Source organism: Rhinolophus sinicus, chromosome 4 (genome assembly GCF_057876585.1).
Source record: "Rhinolophus sinicus isolate RSI-liver-muscle chromosome 4, RSI-T2T, whole genome shotgun sequence".
Classification (NCBI taxonomy): Eukaryota; Metazoa; Chordata; class Mammalia; order Chiroptera; family Rhinolophidae; genus Rhinolophus; species Rhinolophus sinicus.
In genome coordinates this window covers 51654548-51674923 of record NC_142504.1, presented here as the reverse complement: position 1 = coordinate 51674923, position 20376 = coordinate 51654548, and the positions used below count along the sequence as shown (strand labels likewise).

The 20376-nt window shown below is 39.1% G+C and overlaps 1 protein-coding gene and 1 pseudogene across 1 annotated transcript in view; one reads left to right on the top strand and one right to left on the bottom strand.

The window, feature by feature from the left end:
• Positions 1–14430, bottom strand: part of NME8 (NME/NM23 family member 8) — a 46257-nt gene extending 31827 nt beyond the window's left edge. The window contains exons 1-7 of the mRNA XM_019710257.3: positions 14342–14430; positions 13705–13840; positions 13569–13608; positions 13434–13491; positions 13133–13239; positions 9331–9402; positions 2792–2908 (exon numbers count right to left, since the gene is read on the bottom strand). Coding sequence (XP_019565816.2) covers positions 2792–2908; positions 9331–9402; positions 13133–13239; positions 13434–13491; positions 13569–13601 — 387 coding nt within the window. The 5' untranslated portion in view covers positions 13602–13608; positions 13705–13840; positions 14342–14430. The remainder of the gene's footprint in view (positions 1–2791; positions 2909–9330; positions 9403–13132; positions 13240–13433; positions 13492–13568; positions 13609–13704; positions 13841–14341) is intronic.
• LOC109433732 (signal recognition particle 9 kDa protein pseudogene) lies at positions 6170–6463 on the top strand (annotated as a pseudogene).
• Positions 14431–20376: the final 5946 nt, after the last annotated feature.

Below are 20376 nucleotides of genomic sequence, written 5' to 3'. Positions count from 1 at the left end.
TTTCTCAAGTATGTGTGCAAAATTCTCTAGGATAGATCATATGTTAGGCACAAAACAAGTCTCCGTAAATTTAAGTGGATTGAAATTATATCAAGCATCTTTTCTGGTATGAAACCAGAAATCCACTACAAGAAGAAACTGGAAAATTCAAATATGTGGTGATTAAACTACATGCTACTGAAGAACCAAAGGGTCAAAGAAGAAATCAAAACAAAGGACAAATCAAAAACCACCTTGAGACAAATAAAAATGAGAATACAACATACCAAAACTTAAAGGATGCAATAAGAGTTCTAAGAGGGAAGTTCACAGAAATAAATGCCTATATTAAGAAAAAAGAAAGGTCTCGAATAAATAACCTAGCTTTATACTTCAAGAAATGAAGAATAGAAAAAGAATAAGTGAAGCCAAAGTTAGTAGATGAAGGAAATAACAAAGATCAGAGCACAAATAAATAAAATAGAGACTAAAAGGACAACAGAAAAAAATCAATGAAACTAAGAGCTTGTTTTTGATCCACTGTTGGGAATCCACTGATGCAAAGGGCTGACTCTATACTATTTTATATAAGTAACTTGAGCATCTGCGGATTTTTATATCCACAGGGAGCCCTAGAACCAATCACCTGCCAATACTGAGGGATGATTGAGTTTGAGGGGCATCAAAAATTATACAGGGATTTTTCAACTGCATGGGGGTCGATGCCCCTAACCCCCATGTTGTTCAAGGGTCAAAAAGCTAAGTGTCCATCAAATGATGAATGGATAAAGAAAATGTGGAATATACATAAAATGAAATATTATTCATCCATTAAAAAGGAGGAAATCTTGCCATTTGTGACCACATGGATAGACCTTGAAGGCATTATACTAAGTGAGATAAGTCAGACAGAGAAAGACAAATACTGTATGATCTCACTTACATGTAGACTCTTAAAAATATCTGAAGTCATAGATACAGAGAACAGAATGTGGCTGCCAGAGGCAGAGGCGAGAGTGTGGGGGAATTGGGTGAAGATGGTCAAAAGGTACAAACTTCCAGTTATAAGACAAATAAGTTCTGGATATAATATACAGCATGATGACTATAGTTACTAATACTATATTATGTATTTGAAAGTTGCTAAGAGAGTAGATCTTAAAAGTTTCCATCAGAAGAAAAAAGTTGTGATTATGTGAGCTGACATGTTAACTAAACTTAGTAAAATAATGATTTTGCAATATACACATATATCAAAACATTATGTTGTACATCTTAAACTAATACAATGTTATTTGTCAATTATATCTCAATACAACTGGGGGTGAAAAGATTTCTGTAAGGATTAAATGAGATCTATTAATATTTACAAATCTTAGCAAACAGTATGTCCTCAATAATTCCTAGTTATTAAATATTTAAAAAGAAGTGGGGGGGATGTTAAGAGAGAGAAAGGAAGAGACAGACAGACAGACAGAGAAAATGGGAGATTTCCTGAAAAACAAGAAAACTTGAAAAAGAAAATGTCCTTGCCTCACTATTATAAATAGTGATAAATAATTTTTTATAATTTATTACTATAAATTTATATCACAATATAAATTCCCTACATTTGTCTTTGTCAATTTTTTATCAAAATGTTCATTTTTTTCTGTAGTGCTCATAAAGTACTTTGTATACACTATGAATATTAGCACAGTGACACATAGTGCAAGCATTCTACCCTGTCTATTGCCTTCTTTTTACATTTTAGGATGCCCACCAAAGTTTTAAATCATCAAATCTATCAATATTTCCTTTTTTGATATCTCTGTTTTGTGTTATGCTTACAAAGCCTTCCTCAACCGATGGTAATATCAATGTTTGCCAATATTTTCTTCTAACTTTTACATTTTGTTTCTTCATATTCAGCTCTTTAATTCATCTATAACTTATTTATGTATAGAATATGAGGAAATGATACAACTTTCTTATACAAACAGTTAACCCAATATTCCTAAGTCTATTTATTGAAGTGTTGATCCTTCCTTGATTTAAACTGACACTTTTTACAGCAAATTCTTGTCAAGTTTGGGTCTCTACCATCTCATTATTTCTATTTTTCAATATTTCCTGGCTCATCTCTACTTTTTGTTTCTTAGATTCATACTTTCCCTTGTTTGTTGTTGTTTGGTGTGTGTGTGTGTGTTTCAATAACACCAGTCGCTTCTATTTATCTGCCTATATTTCTGATCACTTTGTTATGTGGCTTGCTTACTTTCTCATGTTATTATGTTCATATCTCTACATCCTTTGTGATTTATTTCTTGATTTTAAAATATTTTATTTCTTATTACATAGGTAATACATTTCACATACATAGGATCTTATTCTCAATATCTTATTAAAATGTACTCTTTTTTTTTCATCAATCCCTCTTTCCATATCAATAATACAGAGCTAGAATACCCTAAATAATATTCTGCTCTTGGATTTGTATAATTTATGACATAAATTACAGACATCTTATGTAATATATTCACTGTTGTTAGCATTTGGGTTGATTCCAAATTTTTAATAACATAGACAACACTGAAATAAGCATCCCTTTCTATATTTGTCTCATTATCTTCTTAGGGAAAATTATTGGGAGTATAATTGCTCAAAGGACACATGTGCTTGTTAAGGCCTCTGATTCATATTGACAAAATACTTCCCAGAAACTCTGCACCACTTAGACAGATAGTTCTAAAATTAGTGAAAATGTTTTAGGAAAACAACAAAAGAGACGTAATGCATTTTTTAAAAATAAGACAGTAATCCAAAGTGTTACCTGAGGGCGAACCAGTTCACCTGCTGCAATTTTCCTCTCCTCATTGATCAAATTAATAATTTTTTTACTAACAAGTGGTGCATTTGCACCATTAATCTTTGCAATAATTTTGCCATTCTATAAGAGAAAACAAAGTATAATGGAGACTTTTATTTTCAGGATAAGTCAAGAGCTAACACTTTCAACTGGACTAAGTCACCACTCCCCATATCCACACCCACACCCTTCCTTTTTTTAGCAATTGTAATTAGCCATTTTAAAATAATCTCATGATGTGAAAGTATGTCTCAATTTGGTAAACCTAGCTCTTTGAGTCCTGCTTCCAATCTGTCTATCCTCCTAGAACTAAAGACAGGCCTTCTCTATGTGACATTTTGATGTTTCTGTTGAGGCCTACCAACATCACCCTCCTAATTATTTTTGACATTATGTACCTTTTGACTGTATTTCAACACATATTTATTAAACACCTGTTTACTAGCACTGCACATGCATGCTGGTATGGAATATTAATACCTGACCTAATTATATTACCTAAACAACAACAACGATAACAAAAATACTTGTGAAATAACAACCATGATAGGTGCATCAAGAGAGGAATAAAGAACTGGGAGCATCTGTAAGAATTTGTCCTGATCAAGGAGATTGGCGAAGGAACTTATCAATATCAGGAAGTGATTCTTGGTTTAAAATATGAAGGATGGGTAAAAGATAACTAGGCAAAAAAGAGAAGAAAGAGCATTCTAGCGAGGCAAAAGGAATAGAGATGCAAGGGTTCTATGGACAGACAGGAATATGGCAAATGAGAAAGCCAGCCAAGAACGTGAGGGGTGGGTTCTTGGTCTGAGATAAAGCCCATAGCTGGGGGGGGGGGGGGACCAGGAGTGCAGAGCTCAGTAGTCATGAAGGATGCCTTTATCCTGAGTGCAGTGGGAAGCCTTTGCAATGTTAAAACAGAGGCAGTCACTATGATTAGAACCATTGTTTATAATGGTCATTTCACCTACCATGTGGAGAAAGGGTTAGCAGGGGAGCAGGAGAAGATGTCTGTATACAAATTAAATACTATTGTAGAAGTAAAGATGAGAGAGATGGTTGCTCCGTCTATGGCAGTAGTGATGTAGTTGGAAAGAATGTAAAGAAGCAGATGAGTGTGAGAAAGACTTAAGTGGAAAAATTGATAGGTTCAAGGTCTGTTGTGGATTGGGTATGATGTAAACAGAAGTTGCTAAGATGACTTTTTTGTTCTGGCTTGAGAAACTGGATAAATTAAGATGTTATCCACCAAATGAGGCAACACTAGAAAATCAATCTCCTGGATAGGGGGTGGGGGTCTGCTGTTAGACCAGCTCATTGTGAGATGCCCTTGAGAAAACCAAGAGAAAATGTCAAGACACCATCTGGATACACAAATCTGGAGCTCAAAGAGTAGGATTTAGCTGAAGATATAAACGAGTTATTGATACATAAAAGGTGACTACTGAAACTGTATGTGGAGGAAATGTTCTAAGGAAAGTATATGGCATGATAAAGTCAGTGTTTACTAGCTGCATAAAGAACGATGAACCTGCATCTAGGACAGCGAAAGAAAAACCAAGATACAAAAGTGTTGCGTCCTGCACAACACAAGCAGTGGGGAAAGTGAGGGAGGCGGCAAGGGCTAAATTCTATTATAGAAATAAAGAGACAAGAGACACTGAATGCAAAGAAACCACAGAGGACCAAGGGACTCACAGCCTCAAGGGACTGGAGCCCCGAATCGGGTAGTCGTGGGTATTTATTGTTGTTTTACAATAGGCATCACATGATTCTGGGCAGGGTCTGCAAGACTCTCACACCACTGATACAATTAGTATATTTCCAATACCCAATCATATTGTCCCAAAGCAACCTGTGCATGCTGTCCCCACATGATCAAGGTGTGGTGTGTACAACCCCTGGGGGAGTAGGTTTCTCAGAGCAATTACCTCATGAGCTAAGCTGGAAGCAAGATAAGTTCGCTCAGTTAATGTTCCTTAGCACAATAGGGTGCCGGACATCGGAAGCATGCGTCAGCAGCTTCCAGAAAGCATTGGAGGAGGGGCATCCCTCCTAGTTTCACATTAGCTCATGGGGGTCCCTGGGGTCCCGTCTGGCTTAAGTCGTTCCTCCCTTGAGGAATCTTACTCGTCTTTGACCGCAGACCCAGCATACTGGGACCAAGAGAGGAAACCTATAAAACTCAACCCCTAAGAGGGACAACCCCGCAACCCTCTTTCCTTAAGGAAAGGATGGTAGGGACAAACGGTTAGGGTGCTATATGACAACACAAAAGCCAAATGAAGCAAATGTTTCAAAAAGGAGGAAGATATGGTCTCTCTATTCAGTACATTTCAGAGTCACAGTATGTGAAGACCTAAAATATCCATTTTATTTAACAAGGATAGTAATTGTTTATAACTGGCAACAGCAAATTTGGTGGAATAATCAGACAAAAGTTAGACTGAATGGATGTGAAGTTAATGTGATGAGAAAAAATGGGGTAAAAATAAATGTAAAATCTCCTTTGAGAAATTTAGCTGTGAAGTAAAGGAGAGAGATGGTTGGTAGCTGGTGAGGAACATGATATCAAACACTATTATTTTTTATTTGGAAAAACTTAGTCATGTTCAAAGGTCAATGAGAAGGATCCAGTTGAGAAAGGTTTAAACGAAACCTGACACTCTCTACCACTTCCCACTAAAAGGAACTTTCCAACGATTCTGTGAGCTTTCTAATGTCCCTTGAAAAAGCCCTTCCTGTCTGAAACTTGCTGGATGAAATTGTTGTCAGCTAAGAATGCTGACCAATACACAGAGCCACTGTGGGAATATTTGAAAAAACAAGCAATGGGCTTGATGGTGGCTTTGTGGTTACAGATCATTCTTACATGAATGATAATGGATATGAAGCAGTAAGTGATAAAGTCTGAGGCATAACTGCAGGAATAGTCGGAGGAGGTGCACTGGGAGAAAAGCTCATTGGAAGTTAGGAGGTCAAGTATCTGACCACTGCACTGTACACCTGAAGCTGAAGCTGAATAATACTGAATGTCGACTATAATATTATATATATGTATATATATATATAGTTTTATATATATAGTTATATATATATATATAGTTACAGGACGTGGAGTACAGCATAGGCAATAGAGTCAGTGGAACTGGAACAGCTACATATGATATCAGAGGGATAGCAGATTGGGGTAGTGGAGTTATCACTTTGTGAGGGGTATAAATGTCTATTATATTGCTTTGTACACCTGAAACTAATTATATATATATATAAAATAATTGAGAGGCCAGGGGTAGCAGGTAGGTAGGTGGGTGGGCCTGGATGTGCTGCCTTGGTCCCATGGTGCATCCCTCTCCCATTCGGCCCTGGTCCTCGAGGCCGCAGTACCAGGCCTGGGAGTTCAGTCACATGGCCCAGAAACTCTACCTCGCCGACCCTATGAGGGCACGTGTGGTTCTCATATATAGGCATGCTGGTGGAAGTTTGTGTATTAAAGTAACAGATGATTTAGTTGGTTTGGTGTATGGAACAGACCAAGCTGAAGATGCAAAGATTGAGAAATCCCAGAGTCAACTATGGTGAGGTATGGTAGCCAAGGAATCTCATGGCAGTGTCACCATGGAAATAGACTGAACGGTTTGAAATGAAGACTGCTTGCCATATTCTTAGGTAGTAAATATCTTTTGAATTTGAGAAAGTGTTGGGACAGAAAATACATTATGTAACTGAGTGGGCTATTCAGAAGCCCTGAGATCATTTCTTGCACTTTGTTTTTTAATGTTTACTTTAGAGAGCTAGGAATGTAAATGCTTTCAGTTAGAAAACCTTTATTTATCTTTGGAAATTGGACAAGAAATGCATCTATCTTGGAAACTTTGCAGATTATTTGATGTTGGGCAAAATATATAGTTATTTCTTTTGGTAAATTTGTATTAGTAATTGAAAATGAGATGTCAAGAAAAGCCTATACTACTTCCTTAAGTTTAGTTTATCCATCTTTAAAAGAAAATTCAATACAGCCATTTGTGCTGGATTAATGGATTTCTTTTAGAGCATAAAATTTGTACTGTTGATGACCAACAAATACAAAATACAGTAACTAGAATTAACTGCACAGCAATATAGCTGATTATGTTCAGTAGTGTAGTTCCAGATTGTATCCAAAAGGAATTGGGAAAACAAGTATGCTTTACCTTAAACTTTCTAAATTTAAACTATAATTTTAAACATAAAGGATTCATAGTATTATTAGCTTTTTGAGCAGACTTACTTTGAATCTAGTTTTCAGTCAAAACAACTGCAGTGACCTTAAATGCATGAACAGAATGATCACTGATGGACTGAAACCAACATATTACAAAAATATTTGCCACATATTTCCCAGCTACAGTTTCTCAGAATTATGTGAACTGTTAAATCTTTGCATACCTCTTTGACCTCCCTGTCCATTTCTCTCTGCTTCACCAAGGTGTTAAGCATGACTGTCACAACTTAGGTTTTCTGTTAAACCTAAAGTATGATATTATTTGATATTTATCTTATATTTGTAACCTGAATATTACCACCTAAATGTAATGCTCACACGTTGATTCCTACATTGAAATATTTTTTGTTAGGAATTTGTCGTGTTGAGCAACATTTTAATATGGAAAGTTCCATTAATCATATGAATTTTGACAAGTTTCAGAGAGGTCAGTAAATAAAATATTATGTGACAAAAAAAAAAAAAAAAGAATTGAGAGGCCAGGCCAGGATAGTGGGTGGGTTACAGATATGGATACTGAAGTCCCAGGGTAATGGCAGGACTTGGGTTTGAAAGGAAGACTTCAAGCCATGTGCCAAAGTCTTCAATCATCTACAGAATTCATTCAAAGGCCAGTAAAAATAGGAGTAAAGTGGGGGAGAGGAGGTTTTGTCAAATAGTGTGGACCTCCAGTAAGCAAAGCAAAGAAAGTTTTTGGAGTAAGAAGTAAAGGAAACATCAGTTCAATTCTACTCCTGGCCTTGAGAAACAATCTGAGAAAAGAGTCACCACTTCTGGGGAGCAGAGAAAATGCCTTACGTAAGGAGCCAGATTTAAGGAAAGTAAGGAAGTGGAACAAAAGCTCAGAGCCACAGGTAAAGAAAGATCTTAGGAAACTGACCAATCGCTTACATCAATTCCAGATGTCACACAGTGAAAGGCTTTGAGAGATGGGGGAGAACTGAGGACTGGGTCAGAAAAAGAAAATTCTGAGGGTTAGAAGCATGAAGCCTGCATGGCTGGGAGGAAGGGTGGACTTACACTTTGAGAATTGATTGCAGATAAGAGAATACGATGGGATGGTCCATTTAAGGAGGGTGGGTGTGTACTGATGAGACCTGACTGATTTGGCAGGGTGACGGCTATCCTAGAGCTCGACTCTACCTCCCCAGACTTTCTTCCTCAGTCCCATGCTCCTAACTGCTGCCACTGCTGCCAGCCTCCTCAGTGTCCCATCAACCCATTTCTGCCATGTGCCATTGCTCATTCTGGTTCCCTACATTACCTCTAGGCTAGGGGTCAGCACACTATGACCTAACACGGAGCCAATATTTTGGCAAAGCTGAAATACTTACTCTCTGGCTTTTACTCAAAAAGCTGGATGACCCCTCATCTAAGACATCAAATCCTACATGTCCAGGTCTACAATGCAATTTTTTTATTCAATTAACCCAGTAATTCAGGTCTTTGAAATAGTTGCAAGAGTATTATTCAACAGAAGCAAAGAGTTATACCCAAGAAGTGTTTTTAAGTCACTATTTCTAATATCAAAATGACAAAGAATTATCCAGCAGCAGAGGAGCAGTCCTAGCCCTCTCTGTGAAGCCTCTCCCTACTATCCCAGTTCTCCAGCTCTGGAGCAGCTACTCTCTGTGACTAGCACTTAACTGTAATTCTCCTTTTAGAAAAAGCACTTACTATGTTTTTCTGTGTGTTCATTACAGAATATTGGGAAAATATAGAAAAGTATAAAGAAGAAAACTTAAACTATGCATCCTTCCCCCAAACATGAAAAACTGCTACTGACATTTTGTTGAATATATTTTCTGTCTTTGTTCTATGCATTTATAAATACAAAGTAAACACAATAATTATTACAAAATAGTGATCATACAGATATTTCCTTGTATTGATATACATGAATACTTATCAATTCTCTCCTACTGGGAATCTAAGAAATTTCCAGCTTTTCACTCCTGTAAATAATAATTCATCATACAAATTCTCTGATTATTTCCTAAGAAAGGTAAACCCATCTTGTTTTTCTTTTCCCTGATCAACTCAGTGTGTGGTGGTCTAATCTCTCAATCCATTATCAGCTGCTAGAGGTCAGGTTATGAAATCTATTACTAGATAAGCCAAAAAATCTATAGTTACTATCATCAGAGGAGTTCCATGGCAATTTTACAATGCTACTTTTCTCTAACTGTAAATTAGAATCTGATAATACATTTGAGATGATAAATATTGTACTTACAACACTAAAGAGAAAAATTGGTTCACATTTGTCTCTAAATGACTGCAAAGTCACAACGCTGTCGGCTTCTGCCTGAAAAAAACAATTTCAAAGAATAATAAGTGAAACTATGTCCAAGTCATTAGATACACTATGTACAAAAAGCACAGAGATACATATATTTTATATTTTTACGTTTACTACAACATTCTCTTAGTAAGTCATGTTTTAAGGCTCAAATTGCGTACCCTGGCAAGTCAGGCCTGCGTCATTTGGCTGAAACCTGATGTCTGACTGTTCACCTATAAAGGTGAACCCAACCTGCAGCTGAACTCATCTCCTCGTGGTTTGCTAGACACCACGCAGGCTTTCCTCACTCCTTACCTGCTTCTTTTCCAACCCAGCTCAAGTGTCCTTTCTCTAAGAAGTCATCTTTCTTCCTTCTGTTGCCAATCACCTCCACTCCAGACAGAACTTACTGCACCTCTCTCAGGTCACCTATGGCCCCTTTCAGTACTGTACGACTGTCACATGGGCCTATCTCATCGCCTTTGTTAGAAGGACACCCGTGCGCACAGATAGGTCATATTCACCTTTGCATGTCACCCTCCCCGGCATCAGTGATAGGGTTATACATAAAAAGGAGCTTACTAAATACTTCCAAACACTGGTTGGTCAAATCTCAAAGTCTTTAATTTTTATGTTTGTAATTTTCTTAGAGTTTTCTCACAAATTTCAAGTTGTCCTAAATTGATTTTTAAAAACAAACAAACAAACAAAAACTGTGTATTAAATAATGTGTTCCTCCATATTAACAGAGCATCCCTTGGGCCAGCTGTCAGGAGGAGGTCATTGGTAGGGGCTTCTATAAGAGCTGTTTTTCGCAACCTAAGGCAACTGTTTTCAAACTGGGATTTCTGCAAGTTCCTCAATCACTGCCAAGGATGGTAAGGGGAAAGGGCCCCTCAGTCCGATGTTATAATTTTTTTTTTAAAGCATATTGAAGTTGAGATCATTTCCTTCTTTCTTTCCTTCCTTCCTTCCTTTTTTCCTTCCTTCCTTCCTTCCTTCCTTCCTTCCTTCCTTCCTTCCTTCCTTCCTTCCTTCGAAGATTGTAAAGCTTTCAGAAAAGAAAAAAGGAAGGGGCTGAAAGAAACAAATCTATAATATTAATGGACAGAAGTCAAAGATTAAATTTAAAAGTAGTCTAGGTATCATCATTACAATGCCTATATCATAATAAAGTACTAACAAGTAAAACGTTTAATAATATAAAAGAACTGCAATAAATTATATTTACTGAATTTTTATACGTATAGTTTCAATGTTAGCACAGGTCTTCAAGTCTTTCAAAAGAGCACATAACAGGAAAACTTTTATACTGACCATTCAGCTTAGGATGATTTAAATAGGTAATCAATCTTACAGGTTTTAATTTTGGATTTAAATTTACAAGTTCAGAAAGGGTCCCTTTCCTAAGCTAACTGCAGAAAGCAAAATAGCCAGTAGAGGGCCCGCACCCGTTGCTCACAATGAAGGGTTGGAAACTATACATAGTATAAACGTTCTTCCCATTTATAAATAAGTCATATCATAAAAACAGTATCTGTCTATGTGAATGTACTATTGTTGGGGGCATTCAAACATAGCAGAAGAGAAACCATTCAGAGACAACACACAAATTTTTTTGTTAAATTCAACAGATGCTAGTTATTATAGATTGGACATATTTTGGAAAGAATACTAATACATCCCAGTGGGATAGACACAGTCGTGGACCTGATACCTCATGAAGTAGGCTGAGGAATTTTGTGTGGCGCAGGTAGTGCTGGGAGGACACAGACAGAGGCCTCTGGGTTTGGGGAGGAAGCACTGTTGAGACCCTATCCTCACACAGCTCTGCACGGTGCTGAGATAGGAGCCCAACAGTTATGTAGTCTGTTCCCTTCCATACCCACTTGTCAGCCTCCACCACCTGCCCACTCCACACATACCCCACGTTGGTTCCTACTCAGGCCCTGTAAACAAGGAGAAATATGATGACTCTAGACCACCTGGAAACACAGCATCAAGTTACACTTTCTCATCACCTAAGGACTTCTTGCTTTGGCTTCCTCTGCTCAAGTTCCCCTCCAGCTAGCCTGACAGGTGAGCAGGGGGTCTGCCTTGTTGTCAGTCTCTCCCGATTGACCCTCAATTTCCTTTTAGACACTGGAGTTTCCTCATGACCACTAGCCCATGAACTTGCACTCCTACCACGTCCAGACGGCCACTAGGGTTCATAAGAATTTTCTGATGATCCTTGATTGTCTGTGATCCATTTGCCAGCTGTTAGATCCTTTTGATGTCCTTTAACTTCTTACACCTACCCATTGTCTATTGCATGTGGCAATCCCCTTTAAGCCCCATTCTCTGTCCTCTGAAATTAGGTTAACAATTGTGGATAGCCATTTACTCTCTGTCTCTTTTTTAAAAAAACTTTTTTCTTTGTTGGTTCTTTAGTTTTTGGGTATTTTTTTCTTTACCACCTACTCTCTTGAAGAGAAAAAATAATAAGAGGTAAGTTTCTAAGCTTTAGACTACTTATTTGTAACGTTGAACTAAGGAAAAGAAGTCCTGTAAACAATGTGTCTGTGGAAAAGGATGGACAGTCAAACACAAGTTAAGGTCACTAAGCAATTTCATCCCAAGGTCTGGGTTGGAAGGCATCCTGGAAGGCCTGAGAGCGTGCAGTAGCTTGAGGCTTCATATTTGCATCACGTGTTCTGCATGTTAGGGGTAAGGAGTAAAGATATGTAATCACTTATCTGCTTCTGCATCTTAGGTCTAGCTGGTTTGGACATGTTTCTGTCCAATCAAAACAAAATGTGAGCCACACTTATACTTTTAAATTTTATAATAACCACATTTAAAAATGAAAACAAAGTAACAGGTGAAAATAATGTAATAATATATTTTCCTTAATTCAGTATATCCAAAATATGATCATTTCAACATGTGATTAATGAAAACATTATTAAGATAGTTCACTTTTTTTCATACTAAGCCTTCAAAATCCAGTATGCATTTTATACTTAGAGTACATCTCAATTTGTGGGCTAAATTTTAATCATAAATAATTGATCTCTAATTTGAGTTCATAATATTTACAGTAAAAAAAGTAGATTCACATACCCAAGTTTTCTCAAACAACTTTAGAAAATTTATAATAACTGAATTGAGAATCAGTTTTTAAATTTAAATTAATTAAAAATCAAAATTCAGTTCCTCAGTCATACCAGCCACATTTCAGTGCTCAAAAACTACTTGTACCTAGCGGCCACCATATTGGATAACAAAGCTCTAACTAGTTGACAGCTTAATGCAGAAAAATTGAATAAACAATACAGTGGGGTCCAATGAGCTTGGCTGTAACATTTTAATCCCTGTCACATTTGCATGGCAAATAAGTGAGGGAAATCACTACCACTGGAAAACTGGGTAAATGTCCAGAGTCTTTCTCAATGCTCACCAGTAAACAGTACTTGCAGCCCTTATTCTAAGAGACACACACTGACTATATTGTCAGGTGAAAAGAAATGTGTCAATAGATTCTATTTTTATACTTTTCTAACATTCACAACCATGGTCGCTCAACTCAACGTAATAGGAATGGGATAAAAATCACAATCATTCTCAGACCAGGTAAAACTAAATATGTAGTAAAACTACCAAGTAAATATTGTCCATTTAGAAGAGTTGACAGGTTGTTTAAATTAAAACCATCCTTAAAGAGAATACTTCAACACTTAAAGCAACAGTTTAATAGAAATGAAATCCTTACTACAACAAAATGCAGAATTTCGTCTTCGTTCAGCTCATTTTTCAATTTTCTGAATAAAGTTTGCATGGCTTTGCATGGTCCACACCAGGCTTGGTAAACATCGATCACTAGAAGAAGATATTGTGAAAGAGCAGTGTCAAAGGTTCTAGAATAGCAGCTTGACCCAGTGCTGGGGCAGGGACAAGGGCAAAGATATAGCAGGGTATTACGCTAGAAGTGGGGAGCTGTGCTCTGCTTTGGGGTGCTATGAAGTGTCCTGGGCCAAACTGCAGCTGGCTGGACAACAGGGGAGCCCCAGTACCTGTTAGGCCTTTGTTCTGCAACATCTCATCCCACAGGCTTTGGTTATTGATGACTGCCTGAAAAAGGAAGGTGCTGTAAAAGCTGTTCAAATGCCAATGCACCATGTAAAGAACTGTTGCTATGTCATGCCCACCTGTAACTGGATTTCTCGCTTTTTGCCTGCCATTTATCCACTATCACATGAAAAAGGGAAGAAAAATAGAAAACATTTCAGAGGAAATTTTAATAATGTTTTTCTGTTTATGCATTCAAGCAGCATCTTACTGTACCGTAGAAATGTTCCTTCAGCAGTACTGGATTATGCACTGTGCCCTATACTGGAGAGGCACCAATGTCACCAAAGGGACTCTTCATGCGGGGCTTGGCTAAGGGCTTACAGCCAAACTTCTTACTCTCCCAAGAATCCTGAAGCAAGGTAAGAATGTTAGGAGTTACACTTTCTTAAAAATAGTTGTGATTGTTTTCTGGAGTATTGTGGAGTGTGCTATTTGCATCGCACACGTTAACTGCCTATGAACATGCTCATGGATCTTTCTTGGGTCCCTCTCCAAGGAGATTTAATTTCTAGAACAAGGCCGCGAGTGTGTTCTGTAGCACATCATAAATTTTCCACAGGTGTTAAATCAGTGAGGACCAAATGCCCTATTCCACGGCCTCAGGGACGTTGAAAGTGTGGTCTGCGTGTGTGACAGCAGACACTCCAGACACTCGTGTGAAACAAAGGGTGACTCCGAACAACCAGGCAAGCAAAGTGTGGGTTTTCCAACAAGCTACACAAAACAGAGACTCCTCTAAACTAGATTGGGATCTTTAAAGACTAGGAGAAAACAACTCCCCAGGATCTAAATCAGCCCTCCTGCCGAGGTCGATGGCCTTTATGTGTTGAGCTCCGCCAAGTCCGAATACCTGGGCACCCCGCAGGCAAGGCGGAGGGCGGCGGACTCCTGCTGCCCTTTCCGCCGGCGCAGGTCATGCTAGAGTACAGGGGATCCGGGCCGTTATGGCCACCGAACGGGGAGGAGCCAACGTGTCCTGCCCCCAGGCCCTCCCCACGTGGGGACCGCCCCTCCAGGCTCCCCGCCCCCAGCGCGCAGACCTGGCAGCTGTTACAACAGCGGTTACCAGAGCAGTCAGCTGGAAAACAGTCCCCTGTCCTGCCCCTACGCTGAAGGGGCAATGCAGGTCTGTTTCCCCTCCTCCTTCAGCTGTCTCCTCCCTGTCTCAGTCCCCCAAGCCGCAGGGGGAAACACTTAGGCTCGCCTAAGTGCGGATTTCATCAGCTCTCTCCCAGGCGGGACTCCTTCCAGGGCTCCTCATGATTTACAGTATGAAATGTACACCCCACAGATGAGAGCCGAAGGCTCTCGAAAGTCCCTCCAACTTCTGCATGCCCCTTCCTTCTTTCCTTCCTTCCTCCCTCCCTCCCTTCCTTCTTTCCTTCCTTCTTACTTTCTCCCCTTCCTCTCTTCCTCCCTCCCTCCCTTCTTTCCTTTCTTTCTTTCCTCCCTCCCTCCCTCCCTTCCCTCCAACCTTCCTTCCTTCTTTCTTCTCTTCCTTTCTTCTTTCCTTCCTCCCTCCCTCCTTCTCTTCCTTCCCTCCAACCTTCCTTCCTTCCGTCCTTCCTTCCTTCCTTCTTTCCTTCCTTCCTGTTTAGAAATAATTTTAGACTTAGAAAGAAGTTTCTGAAAATAGTACACAAGCTCTCCCATACACCCTTTCCCTTAACTTCCCTCAAGGTTAGCATCTTTCATAACCATAGTACAATTATCCTGGCAATCAGGAAGCTAGCACTGATACCATGCTTAACCACTCTATAGACCTCATACAGATCTTTTCAGTTTCCCGTGAATGTCCTTTTTTTGGTCCAGGATCCAATCCAGAGTCCCACATGGCATTTATGTAGTTTTCATGTCTCCCTAGTCTCCCCCCATCTGGACTTTATCTCTGTTTTTTACAACCTTGATGTGTATTTCTTTTGTATTTTATTATGTCATTTGTAGAGTTCATACCAGTGGCATTTTTTAAAGTAACTTTTAAAACACAAACTTTTCTTGGGGTATGAATTCTGTCCTTTATACTTAACATCCTTTTTAGCTTGCTCTACTTTCTTTCTTTTAGTCTTAAGATACCAGTTCACCCAATTTATTGAATCCACTGACTGTCCTTCCTGATGATTCTTGTTCTGTTGGTATTTGTAACTTTTGACTGTGAGCTAATCCTTAGCAGGGATTGCTTTTTGTGTGAGTCCCTGGAATAAGACTGTGGAAACATACCTGCATGGTGATGTCCTACATGCCTTTGCTTGGCCCCACTGTTATTAGGGTACCAGACAAGTTGTATGTTAACTTCTCAGCTTAGATTTCCTATTTTCAGTTAGACAGCTGAAAATCTAAATCCGTATCAAGAACAGCACCATTCTGGGACCTGAGTCACTCACCAATGACTTTTTGTCCACATAGACTTCCTACAGGTGGCAAGCATCTTTGCTCCTATCACTAAGTCAGTTGAGGGGGTGTAGGGACAATAAAGTTTGTCAGGCTTCCCCCCCAGCCATCTGGTGGCCCTGACCGGCGACTCGCCACTCCAATAAGATGGAATGTTGCACAGGCACCGTCCATCCTGAAGATGTTACTGTAACTATTCTTATGTAAGCACCTTGGCTGTGAGCCACCTTTGTCTTGGCATGGTATAAAAAGGTCTGGCTATTTTATGACGCTGGCTGCTAAGACATGGGGGCGGCTACTGTGGGCTGCTGAGGAAGGGGGCTGATGAGGAATGAGGCTGCTGCCACTGGCTGTGGGTTGTAACCTGAGAATGTCCAGCTGTGTTCAGCAGTGAGAAACCCCTGGCTGTGTCCAGAAAGCCTGTGAATAAAACATGTCAACTTTGCCTTCAGCTCCATGTATCTTCTTCCAGCTGCTTAGAGTCCCCTTACCCCTGGGACTCTATCCACTCGGACAGGGGGAAATGTTTATAGTCCCATTTCAGAAATCAGATAAGCCATCTTTATTTCCAGCAGTATACAAGTAGTTGCAGCTAACTATAATATGGAAGTTTAATCCTTGATTCTCAACCCCATAGTGTGTGGACATATGCGGATGTCACAATCCCAACGCCACCTATGACGTCTTATTCTCCATTCTAATACTCCAATGAATCCTTTCTGCTTTAGTCATGCTCACACCTAGGACCTCAACTTCCTGTTTTGCTTTCCTTTTCTAGATAGTTATTTCTCTTAGTTTTCAGCTAAATTAAAAATTGCTGAAATAAAAATCTATGAGTTATTTTATTCGCTATTTCCACCTGTTTACACTAGACTGGGCATCTTTCTGCTGTAGCTTAGTCAAACATTTTGATTACAAATTAACCTGCTGACTTTTCATTTTAGCCATGCTTCCCCTGTGATCATTTCCCTCCCTATAACCACCCCACCCCTGAAAACCATCTGATAAACATCTGGGTAACCTAAAGTTTCTTTTGGGCTCATGTTGACAACATAGGTGCCACAGACTTTCCTCTTTAGGAGACTTTCTCAATGCCAACTATTGGGTTGAACCCGAGGGTCAATATACTGACAGCCTAAGTTTGGGGGAACAGCAGTTATAGGAAATATATGACATTCCTTTCAAAATACCAGGTGGCAAAGTATAGGCTTAATATGTGCCCTGCATAACGTCCTTGATAGGGTAAGCTCCTGTCAGAAATCCTCCTGCAGGTAATTCTGCTTATCTGTTTGGTCCACTCTGGGGATGGGGATCCTGTCTACAAAGGATCCTATAGTTGCTTCCTATATCCTAACCTATGTGCAGCAGCTGGAAATCTTTTTTAAACAAGACTTTTCTTGTTAACCCAAAATGATTGTGCAGGTACCTACAGGGAGAGTTTAGCAGGTGCCACAAATGTTCATGCACATGTTTCACACAAATTGTTCATATAATGAATGTTTTTGCTATTTAAGAGGAGACATCACTGATACAAAAAAAGTTTCAATCAATTCTCAAATGAGCAGAAACATTTACTAATAATCAAGACATCAAGGCAATAGGTGACATTAGGTTTTTTAAAATTATTACTACTGATTGCAAAAAGTTTGAATGTTGAGGTTTGAAACATAGTGAGGTCTGACAATTAACTTCACAAACTTGTTGCAATGATGTTGCTAACTTTTTTGATATCAGAGGGATTATTCATTATGAATTTGTACCAACTGGACAAACAGTTAACCAAGTTTACTATTTGGAAGTGCTGAAAAGGCTGCATGAAAAAGTTAGACGACCTGAACTTTTTGCCAGCAATTCATGGCTCTTACATCACAACAATGTACTAGCTCACATGGCACTGTCTGTGAGGGAGTTTTCAGCCAGTAAACAAATAACTGCATTGGAACACCCTCCCTGCTCACCTTATCTGGCCCCCAGTGACTTCTTTCTTTACCTGAAGATAAAGGAAATATTGAAAAGAAGACATTTTGATGACATTCAGGACATCAAGGGTAATACGACAGTGCTGATGGTGTGGGGACAGAGCCCCAGAGAGCAGTTTCCAGGCTCTCGGCCTCACATAGAAAGGTGCTGGCTCAGGTAGTAAAATGGCTATCGACTGTGATTGGATGACCATCAGCTGTGGCTAGTTGGCCGTCAGCTGTAACCAGTGAGCCATTGGCCACTAATATAACTGCCGTGGCTACTCTAGCAAAAAAAAATGGGGGGCTAGTAAGAAGATGGTGGCTGAGCCTGCAAGCGGCGCAGTGAGGGTTGAGAATTGTGTGGCTCCTGTTTCCTGTTTCTCCAACCCAGCTGCCAGCGAGAGGATAGTGGTATGACTCCCCTACCTATGGCTCCGTGGGTGTTCCTTTTTGGCCTCACCATGTCCTGCGTTCTTATGTAGGGAGTGGGAGCAGAGACCCCACCGGACGCCCCGCATGACACATGGCGTAGTCGGCAGGATCTCCTGCATGACACATGGCGCAACGAGCAGGGTCTCCTGCATGACAGATGGTCAATCCAGAAAACGAGTTCCAAAATTGCTTTGAAGAATGGACTAGACACTGGCATCAGTGCATAGTTTCCCAAAAGGAGTACTTCAAAGGTGACCATAGTGATATTCAGCAATGAGGTATGTAGCACTTTTTCTAGGATGAGTTTGCGAACTTAATTGTCAGACCATGTACAACAACAAGAACATACTGATAACCCATACTAAGTGGCAATGGAATGACGTCCAGCTTAAATGCACTATGGTAGATGAAGGAATGCGAAAACTAAAAATGGAGTTTACCAGGGAACTGGAAAGAACCAAGAAGGCATCTTGGGTTTCCGACAGCTCCAACTATTCATTCAATTTACAGCTGTTGTTTAGCCACACAATATACCCTAGAAATTTATCATCACTTATTTGACAGTGTTTCCCATGCAATTTAACATACCAAATACTCCTAATCAGTTTAATCTCTTTTATAAGGAGAAAGACTCTTTGCAATATTCCAAGGGCACTTTTTGGAAATTCTGAAAGTTATTTCAGGTTACAAAATACTATTTAAAATTTGGATTTTGGAAAGTTTGTCAAATCAAAAGGTTTAGATCACAGATAATTATGAAACAATACTTCATTATCATCCATTTAACCAAAGAGAGAATAGATTTCAAAGACAAATACAGAAAGTCACGTAATTGTTAGTGAAATTTTAGCTCTTACTCTTGAGACTGTTACCATAGGCAGAAAGAATAGGGCCACAGGGAAGGAGAGGAGAGGAAAGGAAGGAGGAAGTGCTGGAAAACAAAGGAGGGAGAAGATGAAATCATTCTTTAAAAAAGGTGCAGCTACCAGACAGGCCAGAACTAGATTTTGGTGACTCCGGACGCCATCTTGCCTCTCAAGGGGAACTTCAGCTAACTGTTATAGATTATAATACTATTAGCATTATGGGCAGGAAAAAAATCTCCACGCCTTGTGTCACCATCACAGTTTTGACACGGGCCAAATAAGGACAAGGGAATCCCACTTCCTGATGGGAAGGAGTAGTCAGTAAGGATCCACCTGGGGAATGCCCATAATGCCACCCCTGAATCTTGAATATGCCCTCATTCTAATAATATGCTAAGCCTCTTTGTTTTTGGGGGTTGTTGTTTTTCCCTTAGCCTGCCCACTTCCACTGTTTTGGGAATGTGCTCTCTTCCTGTCTTTCAATAAGTCCTCTACTTTCATGGCTTTGTTTGCTTGGCTTATTTGGTGTGTCCTTGAATTCCTTCCTGGGGCGATACAAGAACCCATTTTTCAGCAACAAGAAGATTCAGTTTTCTTAAGTAATCAAGGGCTAATTAAGACAACTAAAACATACAAAATTATTTTTGATAAAACACAGAATCCTTGTTTTCTAGTCAGAAAACTTGCACAATGTCTTATCAGAAGCACACTACCAGTACAAGAAAACTTTGTCCTTTTAAAAGAGAGGTAGAGAACCAAACTCTCAATTTTGCATCAGCTTACTTTTGATATTTAAAGTCATTTATTTAAATCTTATTTAGCTTGACAAGACATAAAATTTCCTTTCTCAAGATTCCTTTTCATAAACCTTCTACAACTTTTTTACAATTCAGATTTTGTCCTATTTGTCCTTTTTCACTTTGCCTCACTTTAGGGAACAATTACGTTCTTTTACTTCAACAAAATGTATTTCCATTCCATTCCTTATACTTTTTTTTGTTTGTTTGTTACTGAAAACTTGCATGTTAATCAGAATTCTTAACCCTTGGAAACCTTAACTTCTAGTTAAAACTGAAAGATAAGCAATAAGTACTCTTTTAGGTTGGCAATTTATGACTTCATTTATTAACCTCTAGAAACATACATTCTTTTACTGGCAAATATACATCATAATTTTTGGAAACATATGCTTCCTCAATAAAGTACAACCAATAATTATTTAAATATCCAAATTTATC